The 17153-nt window shown below is 40.8% G+C and overlaps 3 protein-coding genes across 4 annotated transcripts; 1 reads left to right on the forward strand and 2 right to left on the reverse strand.

The window, feature by feature from the left end:
* Positions 1 to 140: 140 nt before the first annotated feature.
* gcdha (glutaryl-CoA dehydrogenase a) lies at positions 141 to 4696 on the forward strand. The gene is made up of 12 exons (XM_041036206.1): positions 141 to 222; positions 669 to 783; positions 1026 to 1058; positions 1174 to 1314; positions 1571 to 1633; positions 1841 to 2011; positions 2107 to 2236; positions 2479 to 2695; positions 2809 to 2912; positions 3127 to 3252; positions 3346 to 3506; positions 3906 to 4696. Exons 2-12 carry the CDS (start codon positions 681 to 683, stop codon positions 3977 to 3979), a joined length of 1323 nt encoding a protein of 440 aa, XP_040892140.1. The 5' UTR covers positions 141 to 222; positions 669 to 680; the 3' UTR covers positions 3980 to 4696.
* A 267-nt stretch (positions 4697 to 4963) lies between these two features.
* syce2 (synaptonemal complex central element protein 2) lies at positions 4964 to 6167 on the reverse strand. Its single transcript, XM_041035319.1, has 4 exons — positions 6087 to 6167; positions 5621 to 5700; positions 5374 to 5488; positions 4964 to 5167 (listed from the first exon to the last, which is right to left on the reverse strand). The coding sequence occupies exons 1-4, from the start codon at positions 6165 to 6167 to the stop codon at positions 4964 to 4966; spliced, it is 480 nt and encodes a 159-aa protein (XP_040891253.1).
* An 8078-nt stretch (positions 6168 to 14245) lies between these two features.
* acp5a (acid phosphatase 5a, tartrate resistant) lies at positions 14246 to 16560 on the reverse strand. 2 transcript variants are annotated; one of them, XM_041035251.1, is made up of 6 exons: positions 16486 to 16560; positions 15789 to 15879; positions 15485 to 15684; positions 15242 to 15366; positions 14775 to 15120; positions 14246 to 14688 (listed from the first exon to the last, which is right to left on the reverse strand). In XM_041035251.1, the coding sequence occupies exons 2-6, from the start codon at positions 15877 to 15879 to the stop codon at positions 14449 to 14451; spliced, it is 1002 nt and encodes a 333-aa protein (XP_040891185.1). In that variant the 5' UTR covers positions 16486 to 16560; the 3' UTR covers positions 14246 to 14448. The 2 variants fall into 2 exon arrangements, with proteins under 2 accessions (XP_040891185.1, XP_040891183.1); XM_041035249.1 differs by lacking the exon at positions 16486 to 16560 and adding an exon at positions 16035 to 16091.
* Between the last annotated feature and the right edge of the window lie 593 nt (positions 16561 to 17153).

Below are 17153 nucleotides of genomic sequence, written 5' to 3' on the forward strand. Positions count from 1 at the left end.
TTGTGTAACCTCCATGTGTTGTACAGCTTCGAGTCTTGCATCTACACTGTATACGCTGTAGTGTCTGTTGCCTCACCTGTCATGGCGGAGCGGAGCTCCCACTTCTGGCGTTACGTATCCATGTGACGTATCACCGGGAGAAACATTACTTAAGTAACTCTTCGCTCATATCCCCGCTGCAAATTCACCGGATCACCTGATAAACCCACCGAGAGGAAAAAGGTACTGTACAAGTGGATGTTTAGGAAGAGGTATCCTAAGTCCTGAGTCACTAAATGTTTACTTGTTTACATTCTGCTCTAACTGCGTGAAACACTGCTCATAGGACAGTATGCTCGTTTGTTCTGAAACGTGTAAAACATAATTAACAGGCTGCAGGTTCCTGAAAAAAGATTTTAAATATTATTCTAACCCAGTACCACATCAATACCCAAAACCCTACTGTTTGCCCTGCATGGAGTGATAATGATATAGTAATAATAATTAATAATGTCAGCACAAGTGTTTTTATTGTGCTTTACACTTGCCTGATTTTCACTGGTCTGGCCACTAAACCTGCTGCAATGCTCCATAAAAATGTGCCTTTAACTGTAAAATATCACAGTACTTACACTGTGATATTAAAACTGTCACAACTTTAATATATATTTTCTCTTCTTTTGCTCTAGTTCAGTCAACATATGGCTCTCAGAAGTGCTGTCACCCGTCTGCTCTCCAGCAGCCAAAAATGTGCTGCTGTCACAGCGTCCAGAGCCCAGGGCACAGCTGCTGCAGCTCACAAAGGTACTTTTGAAATTCTTCATTAACTTTTTAATCATAGAGAAAGGATGGTAAGATCAAGTTTGGAGTGACAGTCATTAGGGAAATAAGTAAGCCTCTTAATGTGGTAAACACTGTCTTCATTGGTGTATAAAAAAATAAAAGAACACAGGAGGTGAAAACCAAATTAAGTTTAAATTTGTATAAGAGAGTGTACTAATGTATAATGTATAATCCACATGACTCCACACTTTTCTTCCCTTTAGATGCTGAAGAAGTCAAGAAACCAGCAAAGGCAGGTAAGTGACATTTTAGTTATTTATTATTCCTGGTCTGCCCAGACTCCTTCACACGATCTGTTACCACATATGATGGTGACATAACCACAGTGTGTGCACATATTTTGACCCTCAGCCAAGGTGCCATTCAACTGGCGGGACGCTCTGGATCTGGACGGTCAGCTGACAGAGGAGGAGATCATGATCCGGGATTCCTTCCGCGACTACTGCCAGGAGAAACTCATGCCCCGCGTCCTCATGGCCAATAGACATGAACGTGAGCTAAACACACACATCCATGATCAAAGCATAGGGTTTTTACCTGTGGGTTACACTGTATAGATCATCTATATGGATCAAATACCCAGAGGAAACTTTGTCTTTGAGACATTTATTAACTTTCAAGAAAATCTCATCATGGTACAGAATAATTAAGTTACAGGTTTTGCTTGTTAAATGTGCGTACAAACTGTTGAGTTTCTGCTAAATATTTGATCATGACCTTCTATTTCCCAACATGCACCGTGCTACAGATTTCCACCGTGAGATTGTCTCAGAAATGGGAGAGTTGGGCGTCCTAGGCCCGACTATTAAAGGTAAACAACAACAAAACTACATTATGTACATAACCACATTTTTTTTTACAGTAACGTTTACATTAGCTCTTCATGTTCCTTTTTTTTCTATGTTTTTTTACTTTGCTTTGTCAGAGTGCCACGTTTTTTTTTTTTTTGTCATGTTAAGTCGCCTCACTGTGTAGGATCATTTGCTGGACCTTACATTTGTTTCTGTTTACCCTGCAGGGTACGGCTGTGCTGGCACCAGTTATGTGGCATATGGTTTGATTGCCAGAGAGGTTGAGAGAGTGGATAGTGGGTATCGGTCAGTCATGAGTGTCCAGTCTTCACTGGTCATGCACCCAATCAATGCTTACGGCACAGAAGCTCAGAAGGAGAAGTACCTGCCAAGGCTTGGTAAGAAACCCATTTATTGACATTTCAAGTGCCAAAGTTGAAGCTCAAGATACTTTTACCATAGTCTATCTGGTGTGTGTGCTTTTTTCCTGCAGCTCGTGGAGAAATCTTGGGCTGCTTTGGCTTGACAGAGCCTAACCATGGCAGTGATCCCAGCAGCATGGAGACCAAGGCCAAGTACAACCCATCCAGTGGTACATTCACCATCAGTGGAGCCAAGACCTGGTAGGTGGACAGACACATACAAGAAGCACTGGACCGTCTGATGGAGTGTTTTCTCGCAAGCCTCAAGACAAATCGATAGATGATGAACTGAAGATGATTTCAGTGATGTAGTCATAAGTTGCACTTGTGAATTTTGACATGGGAAGAAAACTATATAAAGTACAGTTAGGTTGAAAATTCATTCATTCATCCATCTTTTTTTTTTCTTTGTTTGTTGTTTTTCACTCTCCTTCCTCTGCCAGGATCACAAATTCCCCTGTGGCAGACATTGCGGTGGTCTGGGCCAAGTGTGAGGACAGCAGGGTGAGGGGTTTCATCTTGGAGCGTGGAATGAAGGGCTTTGCCACCCCCAAAATTGAGGGCAAGTTCTCGCTTAGGGCGTCTGCTACTGGCATGATCCTGATGGATGAAGTGGAGGTTCCCCAGGAGAACCTGCTTCCCAACGTCTCTGGTCTGGCTGTAAGTGGCTGCTCTCTCATAAGAAGTTAATTAAATTAACTTTGATATAACAACGTTAATGTCACTGTGTGCTAATATCTTATATTTCTTTTGTTGTTGACCTTTGTGACCAGGGTCCCTTTGGCTGTCTCAACAACGCCCGGTATGGTATTGCCTGGGGAGCTCTGGGAGCTGCCGAATTCTGCTTCCACGCTGCCCGACAGTACACTCTGGACAGGTACATGATATTCTGTTTATAGTGTGTATGTGTGTGTGTGTGTGTGTGTGCATGAAAGTCAAACAAAAGACATAACAAAATAAAAATCCATTAAAAAATGTGTTAACGTCAGTGGTATCGTACTGCATATATCCAGAGTGTCTCCTCATGTTATGCCAGCCTCAGCTTCCTCTAGAGAAGGATCGCTTTTCATGTCTTTCTGTCCTCCAATCAGAATCCAGTTTGGGGTGCCACTGGCCAGGAACCAGCTGATGCAGAAGAAGATGGCTGACATGCTGACAGAGATCACTATCGGTCTGCAGTCATGTCTAGCCCTGGGAAGACTTATTGATCAGAAGAAGTGAGTCTTCTCTTTCTGACTTTAAATTCGTTTCATGTTTAATTTGGTCTCTGTTAGCCACTGGTCCTCTCTTCTACTCTCTTCTCCTAATAGAGCAGCACCAGAGATGATCTCCATGCTGAAGAGGAATAGCTGTGGCAAAGCTTTGGATATTGCTAGACAAGCCAGGGACATGTTGGGAGGAAATGGCATCGCAGATGAGTACCACATTATCCGTCACGTCATGAACCTGGAGGCTGTCAACACATACGAAGGTAGGCACAAACAAGTTGCTATGTCTACACTTTAATGTTAAACATTTTCAAAAGTACCAGCAGCTTAATAGTTAAAATGGTTTCAAGATTTATCTGCAGTAATGTAGGTCTGCCACCAGAGGTCAGCAGTGCACAGATTATTAAATATTAACCCTTGTATGTTTTCAGACATCTGTCAACTTTTAGTCAAATTTGAAAGCACATGGTTTAAGTAAATATTAATTAACTTGTTTTTTTAAATAACAACTTTTAATAAAAAAAAACAGGGCTGAGTAAGTTCAGAAAGATAACACAGAAACATATACGTTTCTGTGTAATACCGTAATTTCTGACTGATAACCAAAATATCTTTACTTGTAAAGTTAACTTGCTCATTATGTTTTATGGTTGTTTTTATAGGAACTCATGACATTCATGCCTTGATCCTGGGCAGAGCCATCACTGGACTGCAGTCTTTCACTGTTGGGAAGTAAAGCTTTTCCACTCTCTTCTTGAAATGGACTTGATGTGGAATAGTACTGTGCTGCCTGTCCATTTGTTCTCTGAGAAACACAGCCTCATTGGGAAAAATTATTTTTGTAGAAACGTGAGGTGCAATTAATCTGCCTCACATGGGGAGCTTTGCCTGGTGGTATACCACAATCACAAATACCTCATCACAAGATAAGATACGTTTTCAAACAACTGAGGGGAACCATCTTTAACCCCCTCTGTCTTTCACTGGGTCCAACTGAGCTATGAGACATTTGCACAGTTAAAATGCCTGAAATATACTTCAGGCATTTATGAAACATAAAATGTTACTTGTAAATGTGGCATTATGATTTGGTTTATGTGTGATAATTGAATAGTATGTAAATAAATGGTTTTAAATGAGTAGGAAGATACAGGTAAGTGGAGGTGACATGCTGAATGTGCAAACCCCTTAATGGCCTGTAAAATCTGATTCAACCTGTAAATCAAATCAAATTAAATTCTCATCTGTTGTAAAGATTGTTATGGTGTGGGTGGCTAGTAGAGTTAACACATCTCTGGTTTGGTGGAATATGAAAGTACACAACTGGGCAAGACATAACAAATAAAATGTGTATTTGCCACAGAAGCAAATGATTTGGTTTACTGAGTTCTGGGTATCTGTAGTTTTATTTATTGTATCAACAGGTAATCGAACTGAACATAAATAAAACATGTTTTCAACTTTTGTTTTCGTATTCCCTGACTGCAAATAGTGAGCTGTAACCTGAACGACAGAGACACAGACAACCATGTGTTCTTGGAAAAAGAGGAAGAAGAAAGAGGAAACCAAAATCAGTAATCTTATCCACTCCAACATTCAGACAGACAAAGTGAACTATTCTGAATACTCAACAGAATAATAAACACAAGAACACATAAACTTAATCAGAATAGCACATTAATCAGTACAAAATCAGATGGACATCAGAACAATAAGTACTTTACAGGGATTCTAATGTCTGGTTAATGGCCAGACCCTCTCTGAGACTTGCCAGAGCCTGGATGGCCTTCAGGAGCTCATTGTTGAGCTTAGTGCAGTTCTCCAGCACCTCAGACAACTCCTGCAGCTTCACCTGCATCTCATTACTGTTCTCCTCATAGACGGTGTACATGTGCTCCTTCATCTTCTGGCACGCCTCTGTCATCTGGGGGAGGACAACAATCTGATAAATGACCAGATCTGAACCTTTTGTGGGTAGGGGTAGTCCAGGATATGCACTTAACACGTTAACTATATTCAAGCCAATTATGAAAGTCTCTAAAGGAGTATTTGGTAAGTATGTACACAGCAGTTGACCAGACAAACAACACTGTACTGAGTAGGACCAGATGTAGTGAATACGTTTTGTACCTTCTCCACTAATTTCTCCTGAAAGCTGTCGATCACTTTCTGGTCACTGGTGCGGCTGCTGTTAATCTTCTCCACCAGTTCCTGCACTTTTCTGCTGATGTCGTCTATGCATGAGCTAAAATAGATATTAGCATACAAATGTTGACATAAAATCGGAATTTGGCTTCAGGAAAACAAATATAACCTAACATACCACAACAAGAATTATTATTTCAGTGCATACATTGGTCTGCAGGTGGTCGTGTACCTGGTATGATGCTCTTGAATGTCAGTCAAGCTCACACTTGAGGACTTCCCTATGGATGAGTTACAGTCTGTGTCTTCTGTCTATTGCCAAGGACAGTGACAAACAGCTGTAAACTCTTGCACTATCATCAGATAAGCAATGGCTAAGCAGCAAAAATTTACTGTACAAGTATGATTTCAAAGATTAAAAAGAAAAGTTTGATCTTGAGAGAACAAAATGTATATTTTGTGTGAACAAGTGATCTTTAAAATTTATAATACTCATGTCATCAATTCATGATTGAAACAAAACAGTACATATCATGCTGCTACAGCTTGTTTTCAGAGGATGATAACTTGTTCACACAACACATGGACCTTGTTCTTAAGGTGTTTTCAGGAGTATTTTACTCCCACAAACCCATATTTTGCTTTCACACTAGAAATGTCATATTTTGGTAATCTGTCTTTGGATGATTAAATGTTACCATCTGTGAATCTTCATGTCCGTTCTTGGGAGTGGAGTGGGAGGTGGATGGAAATGTGAGGTCCTCAAAGAAAAAATCCATTTTCATCTGGTTGACTGTGCTGGACTAAATCTGTGTTGGATTTTTTTTTTTTTTTTTAAAAAGGAAAACATCACAACTACATTAACAGCATCACTAGAGGAAAAAGCCATCTGACTGCCTTAAAACAGAATGAATAGTTTTTTTTTTAGTTTTTTTAGCTGCTTAGTTGATAATTTTTTCATTTACAGCTAGCGTTAAGCTAGCTGTAGCGTTAAGCTAGCTGTAGCGCTAAGCTAGCTGTAAATGCAGCTAAATGCTCCTGCAAGCTAATACCATATTTCTTTTTTATGTTTATGTTTAACAAATCAAAATCTGCTTTTTTTTTTTTTAGTATTTTAAGGTTATGTTGCTAAAATCACGAACTGTACATAACCTAGTCTATGATTAAAGTGAGGAGGTGTTCTTACCTGACAAGTAGCTGTAGAAGAAGGAAAATACTCCATTACAAGGAAAAGTTGTTGTAATTCATAAAAAGTCATTATGCTACACCCTATGGCTTCTTTTAAATCGTTGTTTTATGATATTTTAAATATAATTTTTATTATTGGACTACTTCCGGGTAGGTTAATCTGTTACAACTCATCATAATTTCTAAACTGATACATGTTGGATTAAAGTTTCAGTCTGCAAAATAACTAACTAGCTGTCAAATTAATGTATAAGAGTATAAAGTGCAATATTTCCTCTTAAATGTAGAGCAGTAGAAGAGTAAAGATCAAAATAGAAATACTCAAATTACAGGTTCCTCAAAATTGTCAGTACAAACGTGCATTTTCACCAGTGTTTTCTAATTCGTCCATTATAGCCCCCACATGGACAGAAAACCTCATGGTGGATCAGATTTTTACAGTGACCTGTGGTAGACCATGAGAAATTACATTAAAGTAGTAAATACAGAGATAAATATGAAAGTGGAGCAGGATTTAAATTCAACTTTTTCAGTCAGGAAGTCATTTCATGAAGGATTTATTTCTGATGACCACAAAACAACAGAAAATTCCTTGGCATAGATTGTGATTTTTTTCTCTCTCTTTTCTTTGCATGTATGTATGTGTGTGGGTGGGTAGTATATGTGAGCATTATAGGGGAGAAAGCACTCGCTCAGATTGTTTGCTGTGGATTAAGTAATCTGCTGTGTGGGATAGGATGGGAATGGGATGAGGGACCGATTGATCGTTGCTGTGATTGGAAGTGTAATCCTTCCCTTCCTCTCCATGTCACCGCCCACAGTCTGGATTATTTCTGCAGAGGGGATGCAGCACACAGCGGAGAGGCTCACAGGCTGTCTGAAAAGTCCTGACGTCCTGATGTTTGGTGCAGGATGAAATGATGGTAGCACATAATACTAAGTAATGTAATTAATAATTATGTAGAAAAATGTTAGGGAAAGAATGTGTTTAATCTGGAAGCTGCAAAAACTTGGTCTTGACAGGTGGGTGAATTTATTGACTGGCCTATTTTCATGTGGCTTAAGTGTCAGAAAGGTAGCTCTGTATACCTTAGTAGATAAAAGTAAAGATAAAGTAAATAAAAAAGTACGTTCTAATGGTTATTTGAATATATGTGTTTCACACTTCATTTCACTTAACTCACTTCACTTACCTTGACTCTGCTTCTCTGCATTTTAGGGAGTGACAGCTCAGCAAGTGGACAAATCAAATTTTTCAGTTTTGATTATAATGGAATAACTCAGTACTCACTGGAGGCTCCTACTCTGGGAATATGGACAGCTTTAACTACACTGACGAAGGAGGACAGTCATTCCAGTTCTTGGTTCACAACGTGGAGCCTATGTACAAGGAGTACAAGCCTCCACCCAGGGACCTCATTCAGTTACCCAAGGCTGTTCTCTACCTCCTGATGGCCGCCCTGGTTGTGGTTGCTGTTGCTTACGCTATTGTGGGTCACCTCATCAAAGACCTCATGCTGGACATAACAGGTACTCAAGTCCATTAGAGATACATCACTCCTCATAGTATACTGTAGCATAAATGTATTCATGAAGTAGCCAACTTCTAATGCAGACAAGTAAAAAAAATATCTGTTTCATGTGTTTCTAGACCTGTCCTGTGTTACTGAGTCATTCCAGTATTTATTATATGTGAAGAGTATTTCTACAGCTAGAGTCTGTCATTGGAGCAAGAGTAGCAAATGTATGAAGCATCTGTACTCACTTTGCTGAAGTAAATAAATATCAGGGGTGTATAACATGTTTTACATCAACATTCAGTCTCTAATCCAGTATTGATTCATAGTTGAATTTGCATCACCATTCAAAAATTAATTGCATCTTTTACTAAAATCCTGGGTGTATGTTATTTTGCCACCACATCTCATTTTCACTTTTGTATCATTTATGCTGATCATAATGTTTAGTTGGCAATTTTCTTTTGCTTTAAATGTTACAAAACACTGAAAATGGAGATTAAGACACATTGTAAGGCACTCTTTGATTTTGCTGTGTTGAAGCTGTGTAAAACCCAGTGTAAATAAGGTTCGCCTGCTGTAGTACAAACAAAAAAGTGAAAATAGAAGAACAACTTAATTTTTCTAAGTCATTTCTGTTGGAAATGGGAAAAGCTGCTGGAGTAATGGTACCCACAGCAAGTGAAATGTTCTGTAACAATTAATATGTGTGGTACTTAAACAAGACAACAAAGGAGTTTTATAAAGATGGTGGGAATAGCTTGTTGTGTAATAAAGTTCTTATCTCTCCTCCTCTGTCCTTCCACAGACTGTTTGCTGGGCCCAGTCGATGATGACCTGAAAAAAGACGGAGAGGTGGAGGGAGTCAGCCCTCTGCACATGCCACCTGCCCTCAGTCACTCACACCCAAATGCATTTCACGTGTGGGACCAGGACGACGTCATCATCCCCATGACACCACCAAATGAGAGCCCTCTGTCCAGCCCTCTGATGTCCGTCATCCCGTACATACCCTCATTTCTCCCCAGCTCTATCAACATCGGCAGCCCGTCCTACAATCAGCCAATCCCGAAGGAGAGTGATGCATGAGGGAAAAGGTCCAAGGCAGTTTTCACATGGTGAATCTTGACTGTTTCTTCTTTTTCTTTCCCCCCTGCTTTGGGTTTCTTCTTTAGTTGAGCTTCTTTCGCTCCTTGTTTCCACCTCTGAAACACCTTTTACCCGCCTACCCAATAAAGGGGTTGGAAAACATTGAAAACAATTTCTAGGAAAGCTCTCTGCACATCAGTGAACCAGCAGCATCATATGACCTGCAGAGACAAACGATAAATGAAAACAAGCAGCGATCAAGGTCAGTCTGGACGAGTGGATTTACTGCTGTTGCAGGGACTGATCTCTGTACTTGACCAAGACAAAACATTAAATTTTCTCATAATCTGAGTTGAGACAGAGCCTGGCATACTGCGTGGGACAGCCTTTACTTGTTAATTTTCCCAGTGGATTTGTGCCAAGTTAGCATAATGGTTATTTTCCTTCTCACTTGTTACGTCAGTCCAAGCTGTTACATTTGTTTAGATGTAGGATCTTTGCCTGATTCAACAAACCTCAGAAGCAGTTGAGTTATTAGGAGCTTGTGACCATATACAGCATGAAATAATACAAAGTCACAGTTAGCTCATATTTAGCCATGAACGTGGGTGTTGCATTAACTACAGTCCAGGGAAAATAATGTCTTAAGGCTTCCGTGTTTCTCAGAGTATGAATACCTGAAGAGAAATAATGAAGACAGCAGTGTGCACATTACAGGAGGTTTGTGTCAAATTCTTGTGTCAAATAAAGTTTAAAACCGGTGTCTACTAAGATAACACTTTCTAACGTGTCTCAGTCTTATTCTGATACTAAATATATTTCCAGTCTTTAGGAGGATCGGCCTAACTTACTAACTAATAGGGTGAAGTTAATTCAATTAGCGGAGGTGACCGCTTTAAGGTGACTGTGTGATACCTTTTGAGGACAGCTACAGTGTCCATAAGATTAATTAAAAAAAACAAAACAAGCAAGCCTCAGAAATAGAATGATTACCTTCACCTCTCTATTTTAGAAAAGATTTTTAAATTGCAGAAAATCCTAAAGTAACACAAGTGTCATTCAGGAACTGCATTATGGCCTTTTATATGATTCATTCAAGTCGTATTGGTTAAACTATTTAGAATGTAACGGCAGAAGGCATGAAATTCTCTGTTTTTGCTTGTTGATATAAAAAAAAAACACACACTGTTACACAACTCAAAAAGACAGATTTCAGGGTCCATTTTAAGCAGGCTATTGGCTGAGATACAGAAATCCGGGGATATTAAAAGCACACGAAGGCTGTGGCATCACAAACACACGGTGTCAGCACATTTTTTCTCTGTCAGCGCCCAAATCTGTAAAGGAGATTATTCCACCTTTACTCTCTCTTGCCTGACAAACAATGTATTAAGATAATCTCTTCTATTATTATTATTATTATTTTTATTTTTTTGTGATTTTGGCTGAACTCTCCTTGAGGCAACATTGCTCATTCTGTCTGTGGGACCCAGAGTGCCTGTATTCAGTGAGGGATGGAGATTAGGGAGAGAAGATTAGATGAGCAGCTTAGCCTTTAATACAGCGTCCTTTTATTACTTTTGAGCCGTGGAATTAGATAATCGGACGGCAGCAGCTCAATCTGAGCGGACGGACTTCAGAAACTTACCTTGTTATTCTGGTCGTACGACAGGATTGATTGGATCCAGGCTGAGGGGTGTGTGCAGAGGGAGACGGTGATAGAGTCTGAAAAGGGAAGAGTTGTTGAGTGAAGAGCAGAGTCAGTGATGAATGAGGAAGGGAGAGTTCAGCACAGCAGGTGTGAAGCAACACGACTGAGATGTGTGTGAGATGTGGTTGTTGTATGACAATGGGCTGTTTAGATTATACACACAATTATAGACAATTATTATAGACACATAGTGGGACTGGTCATTAAAAGGGAAACAGCAACACTGTGTTGCAAACCATTTAACATATTGTCGGCAACGAGCTGATGCTTGCAACAACCTGAAGGGAAAACAAATACACAGATGTAGTGTTGAGTGTAAGTGGTACTGCAGCTGTACAAGCTGTGGGGTTGTGTAAGGTGCATGGTGCAAGGATGCGGCCATACGATGGAGAGTGAAAAGGTGGAGGAGGGTAATGGAAGTGAAATTCAATCATGAGAAAGTCGAGTATTAGTTTCATAGTGAAGTTTCAATATTTTGCTGGTACCTGTTCTTCCTGGAGAACCTATGTTCTTTAAAGACACTAAAAGCAAATTTTCTCTATCAGCTTCTTACTATGGGTGATGAGGTTTTCAATGAAAACACAATTTTCTGTCAAAGTAAGAACAATTTTGGTCACTGCTCCTTACAGGTTTCTGTACTTGAGTTTTTCCTCTGTGCTCTTTGGAAAAAGACGATGTCACATTTGGTGCTTCTGTGGAAAGATAGGAGATTTGCTAATCCTATTTCCTTAGGCAGGATGTGTCAGAGCTCTAAACTGGGAGACACACTGGTGGCACAGGATCTCCCCCACTGGAGCTGAGGGGTTAGGGCTTAAGGTGGAGCCATTAAAGACTCAAAGAAGGCCAGGCTGTGAGGAAGTGATACACCAGAAGGTTTCAGACCACAGAGAGATGTCATGTTAACCCAATAAAATGGTGCAGTCTGAGGAGGCTGCGACTTATATTTTTGGTAATGTCTTAACTCTTATCGTCTGTCCATGGAGTTTTATTTACAGGGTGATAACATCACAACTTCTGTTTAATTTTTAGGGTAACTACTGACAGGTATGAGGGTTTCAGGATTTCATACTGTTGTGTCTGTGTTGGGGAGTGAGGTCAAAGCAAAGCCCCTGTACATCTCCTGTAGGCCATCATTGGGATAAAAACTCCAGTGTGGTGTAATGGCATAATGAACTGTCTGATCACCAAACAGATGAAAACACTACTAACATAGGCCTGACTGCTTGCAGTGTGAAATCAGCCTTTTATTTGTGTTCGTCAGGGTGAAAAGACATTTTAGGATTAGCTGTTGTCTGGGTTTTGAAGTGGAACATGTGAGCACAGGATTACTGTACAGCAGTTTTGGACATCTGGTGGCAGGTGGTCAAACCAAAAACACGCTGCTCATATGAACTGAATCTAGACCTGTGACTGAGGGTTTGGGCTGAAAAGATCTAATGTGGTCAGCAAAATTGTGAAGTGAGCATCGTGTTTCTGGAAGCCTGATGAGTGTAAATCCATAGTCCATCTCTCATGGCTCTGTTTTTGGTCTACTATGATCTACTATGATCTACTATGTTCCCCAGCTAGTCTCTAACTGTGTCTGTCTGTCGTTTGGTGTTGAGCAGTGGTGTACAAGGGGTTTTTATAGCTTCCTGTGCTGAAAACAGCTGCCTGCTGCTGCTGAAAGTTACGCTAAACAATGAGCTAAAACTCAAAGTAAAGGGTGATAATTTAGTTCAAACTGTTTACTCGATGCTAACTGATTGCCCCCCCCCCCCCCCCCCCCCCACCCCACCCCCCCGGACCCCTGGAGGTGACAGATCAATGGACACATGCATATAACTTCTGTAATTTCAGATAGCATCTAGTCATTAGTCTGTTTGACCTGACCTGGCTTTCCTCTGCTTTAGAGGGGGTTTACGTCACTCAGGGTTAAGTGAGGCTCACCTGTCCTTTATCCTCAGGTGACAGCTTAGCCTCGGCTGATTTCTTGTTGGCATTGACTCAGTTCTGTCCATCCAGTTCTCAGTCTGACGATGCATGACACCAGCAGACTTTAACTCATCCTAATTGGATCAGGGCAGCACTCGCCATCAGTCAGCAACCTTACAGAAGACAAACTGGTTAAGTCAAGAGAAACATACAACATACAATTAGAATTTGTGTGTTTTGTCTTGTTGGAGGATTTTTGAACCTATAAACCTACATATTGTGGTTAGTTGCTCTAATTTTGCAAAGTACATTAAATTAATTTTCACTATGCAGAATTAAGAGGTGAGATTCTCCCAAAAAATCTGCTTACATTATACAGATAAGTGAGGCAGTAAAGCAATAGAGAAGTGAGAAAAAATAGAAACCCGTCTGTTCTGGTCTATACTTTGCTCCCAGGTTAAATGTCATTAGTTTATCCTGGTCGCAGTCACTGCCAATCTGCTGTCATCCAGCCTAATCCTCTGCTGGCAGGCCAGGTGGTTCTCTGTGACGGACAAAAGAACTGTGACTGTGGAAGTCTTGATCTCTCCTGTCCTTCAGCATCCAGCCATGTCAGCATTTCAATTCTGCATATGTGTCCCTGATATGATGAGCATAAAACTACTGTATGTACAGTATGATTAACAGATTGGTGACATTTATTGATTGTAGTAAAATTAGCGTAGAAATGACTGAATTCTAAAATATATGCATTTTCACACACATAACGGGAAGAATTAACACAATATAAACAGGATTTTTTTCTGCTGGGCTCAGCCTTGTATGTGTGTATTTAACTCATCTAAGACAAAATGTAAGAAACAGTTCTGTCCACTCTCAGCTCTAAACCAAGTACTGATTAGCTTTGCCAAACCATATAACTACAGGATTAATAGGCAAGGTGGTGGGCAAATACAAGCCATAGGATTTTTTTTAAATGGCTCCGTATACTCACGGCAAATTAAACTGTCACCTGACTGACCAAGCAGAGAACAAAGAAGCTGCTGCGTTTGTCCAGTCATATTTAAAATACTGATACAACTGTGTGACTGAATAGACAGATGGGACAGGTGAACATGGCTAAACAAATTTCTTGGTCATCTTATTCCAGAGGCTTTCAGAAGTCGGTCAAAACTGAGAACACCTGCAATGCTAATAATATGCCAGATTAGCAATTTCCATTTGTAATTCATGCATTGATTTACTCACAACTTTCACTGGAGTACTTTGATAATCTTAACATGATAAATCTTAACATGAGTCCAAAGAGAGTCCTGGAGTCATAAAGGAGCCTTCCCCTCCACCTCTCCAGCAATAAGCAAGAGAAGCAAATCACAAGAGAGAAGTCCCATAGAAACTTCAGTTGGCCACAAAAATAATTAAGCTGACAAAAATATTCTTTACAAACCACATTTATTCTTTTATCATACAATAAATTTACATGTAAAACTAGATGATTCTCTTTTAAAACATTATCAAACACTGAAATATTAATGCCAAAGTTTAAAAACACTGGATTAAACAGCCATTACTTTGATCTCAAACTACACTGCAGACTGGTACTGTATGTGACTCACAACTCAACTGTTCCTGCTAGCTCATCTACTCAAACTCCCTCTGAGAGAGGACGGTGCGAAAGAGAGAGGTGCCCTTAGCCTGGAAGAAGGTCACAATCATCTTGTTCTTTGTGACTTCTGCATGGACAAAGCCTCCGAGAGTTGAAGCTTGGCCGGTGAAGAACTTCACAGAACCTTTGGGGACATGGTTCCAGTGACGGACGTCGGGATCCAGGAAGTTTCCAGCACCACTCACCACATAGCCTATACCAGACTCCTCAATGTACTGTAGAGGAGAGAGACAGGAAAGGATTAAAGGTCAATTTTGAAGATTCATCCCAGAAACTCACTAAACATTTTGCATGAACCAACCTGCAGGTTGTGGTCATGACCACAGAGGTAGGCAGTGGCCTTGTATTTGAGGAGCAGAGGATGAAGCCTCTGCAGCAGACACTCTGTGGGCCCGTGTTCAGACACGGACCACACGGGGTAGTGGCCAGCCACCAACAGGAAGTCCGCCTTGGACCGAGCCAGTCTCTCCTGCAGCCAGGTTAGCTGACGGTTGGCATCCACCGCACGCAGGGGACCTCTGGGCTTCTCATCCACGTAGTCGTCAGAGTTGCCGCACAGCATTATGGTGTCGAGCATGATGATGGTAAGGGTCTTCCCAGTGTTGGGGATGTGGAAATTCAGCTCATAATAATAAGAGGGAAATTTCCTGAGATAACAGAGCAAAACAACATTCAACTAAAAGTTTCCCCATCAACAGTTTAAACATATTCCAGACGTCTGAGCTTAATTCTGTTTGAGGATAAAGCTTTTTTTAAGTTGCCCCTTACCATCTGTCAGATTTGTGGCTGTAATCTATCTGGGCTTTAACGTTCCCCGCATGGTCGTGATTACCAGCAAGCACATACCAGGGGATTCTGAGAGACTTTGCAGTGTACACAGACTCAAAAGTGTCCTGACAGGAAGATTCAAATGTGAAACTGAGTAAAAAAAAAAAAAAAATTGCATCCAACACACCGCTTTATCATGTTTCCTTTCACTCTTTAAATACGTCATAGATTTTCTAAACCGACCTTAAACCGAGGAGAATCCACACTGTCCACACCTTTGTAGTAGAAGTTATCGCCAAGGGCCAGAACAAAGTCAGCTCCCATCTGCTCTGCTACTTTGCTCATTTCTCGAGCAGTAGCCTTCTGCACAGCGGTGATATAGGGTGGATAAGGCACTCCACCCCAGTCTCCTACAGCCAAGAACTTAATGGAGGTTCTGTTTGCTGTACGGGAACAAAAAAAAAAGTCTTAACAGCTGAACGACTGAGGAGCACACCCTGAAAAAGAAAAAAAGACATCATCAAAGCCAACGTGAAACAATACTTACTGCTACTTTCCCCCAGGTCTTGGAAGGCAGTGGGATAGCAGTAGGCCACAGGGATGGCAGCGATTAAGATCGATACCAATGTGAGCTCCATCTTTAAAGACAGAAGAAAAAAAAACCCAAATAAAACAACAATCAGATATTCAGTTAGCAGCAGAACAGCTCCAACATAACTGAAAGTAACTGAAACTCATGCATAACCAAACGGAAGAGGAACAAAACATGTGACAAACCACTACTCTTGCCTACCACAGAAGCCTATGCTCCCTGTCACCTTCCTGCCCACTTCACTGAACAACAACCTGATCTCTTGCTTTTTATGCCCAAAGGTGACTTGTGATTGGCTGCAGCCTGAAGCTGACATGTCCCAGCTGCAGCTAATAGAAGCTAATCAAAGCAGCCATGTCTATGAGGCTGAGAGGGTCAGAGGTCACACTTTCAAGCTTGTCAAAGCATATCATTGCATCTGTGTTTCTTTTAAATAAGAATCATAAGCCATTTATGAAAGCCACAGATCAAATGACCTTCATCAGCTTCAGCAGAGACTCCACAAAACAAAAGCAGAACCTAATGCCTCACTCCTCTCTGACGTAAAAAAGAAAACGAAACTGGCTGACAAGAAAAACAACTTGAATGTGTGAAGAGCATCCCGTTAGGTGTCAGTGTGCAGAGATAATAATGTCAAAGATAAAACACTCACAGCTGATAACTGGTGAAGTGTGCTCAGGATGACCTGACGGGATACGCTCCGTCCTCACGGCACTCTTCCTGCCCTCCTTTTATCAGCATTCCCGGAGGAGAGGCTGCAGGAGGACCAGCCCTGGGACACGCCGCAGGAGCATGATCATTGCTCACACCCTGACTCAGGGTTGGGACAAGAGGGTCATCTGGGCCACATGTGATCCGGAACGGTTATTATAGCTGGTGCCCAGACTCGACTTTTTCCACTTCAGTGTTAATCACTGTTTTCCGTCTTCATTTTTAAAAAATCTTGTGCTTCCATATTTTTGGATAATTTGGGATTAAGAAATATAGCATACTGGGTTTATTTCAGGAGTTTAATGGGTCATGGCACGGGCAAAGTGTGTGGCCTCACAATGCAGTCTCTGATCATTTGTTTTGCATCAGTTAACTTGGGTTTCTGAACCGTATTTTCTGTGTTTTCACACTTCTTCTGTCACTTTAAATGAAAAGAGAACTCAATGCCCTCTTCTCACATAAATGCAAACACACATCATTGTCTGCTGAACAGTTAGGAGGCCATTGTCAGTGCATTATAATCAGAATCAGAATCAGAATCAGAATCAGAATCAGCTTTATTCGCCAAGTATGCAAACACATACAAGGAATTTTTTGCCGGCAGTTGTT

The sequence above is a fragment of the Toxotes jaculatrix genome, chromosome 4, assembly GCF_017976425.1.
Source record: "Toxotes jaculatrix isolate fToxJac2 chromosome 4, fToxJac2.pri, whole genome shotgun sequence".
NCBI lineage: Eukaryota > Metazoa > Chordata > Actinopteri > Toxotidae > Toxotes > Toxotes jaculatrix.

Coding starts and splice junctions, on each gene's coding strand:
- gcdha (XM_041036206.1), top strand. CDS start 681: ATGGCTCTCAGAAGTGCTGTCACCCGTCTGCTCTCCAGCAGCCAAAAA. Junction 1,059..1,173: donor CAAGAAACCAGCAAAGGCAG/GTAAGTGACATT, acceptor TTTGACCCTCAG/CCAAGGTGCCATTCAACTGG. Junction 2,696..2,808: donor CCAACGTCTCTGGTCTGGCT/GTAAGTGGCTGC, acceptor CTTTGTGACCAG/GGTCCCTTTGGCTGTCTCAA.
- syce2 (XM_041035319.1), bottom strand. CDS start 6,167: ATGGATTTTTTCTTTGAGGACCTCACATTTCCATCCACCTCCCACTCC. Junction 5,701..6,086: donor GACATGAAGATTCACAGATG/GTAACATTTAAT, acceptor CCTTGGCAATAG/ACAGAAGACACAGACTGTAA. Junction 5,489..5,620: donor ATTCAAGAGCATCATACCAG/GTACACGACCAC, acceptor TATCTATTTTAG/CTCATGCATAGACGACATCA.
- acp5a (XM_041035251.1), bottom strand. CDS start 15,879: ATGGAGCTCACATTGGTATCGATCTTAATCGCTGCCATCCCTGTGGCC. Junction 15,685..15,788: donor AGACCTGGGGGAAAGTAGCA/GTAAGTATTGTT, acceptor GTTCCCGTACAG/CAAACAGAACCTCCATTAAG. Junction 14,689..14,774: donor GTCATGACCACAACCTGCAG/GTTGGTTCATGC, acceptor TCTCCTCTACAG/TACATTGAGGAGTCTGGTAT.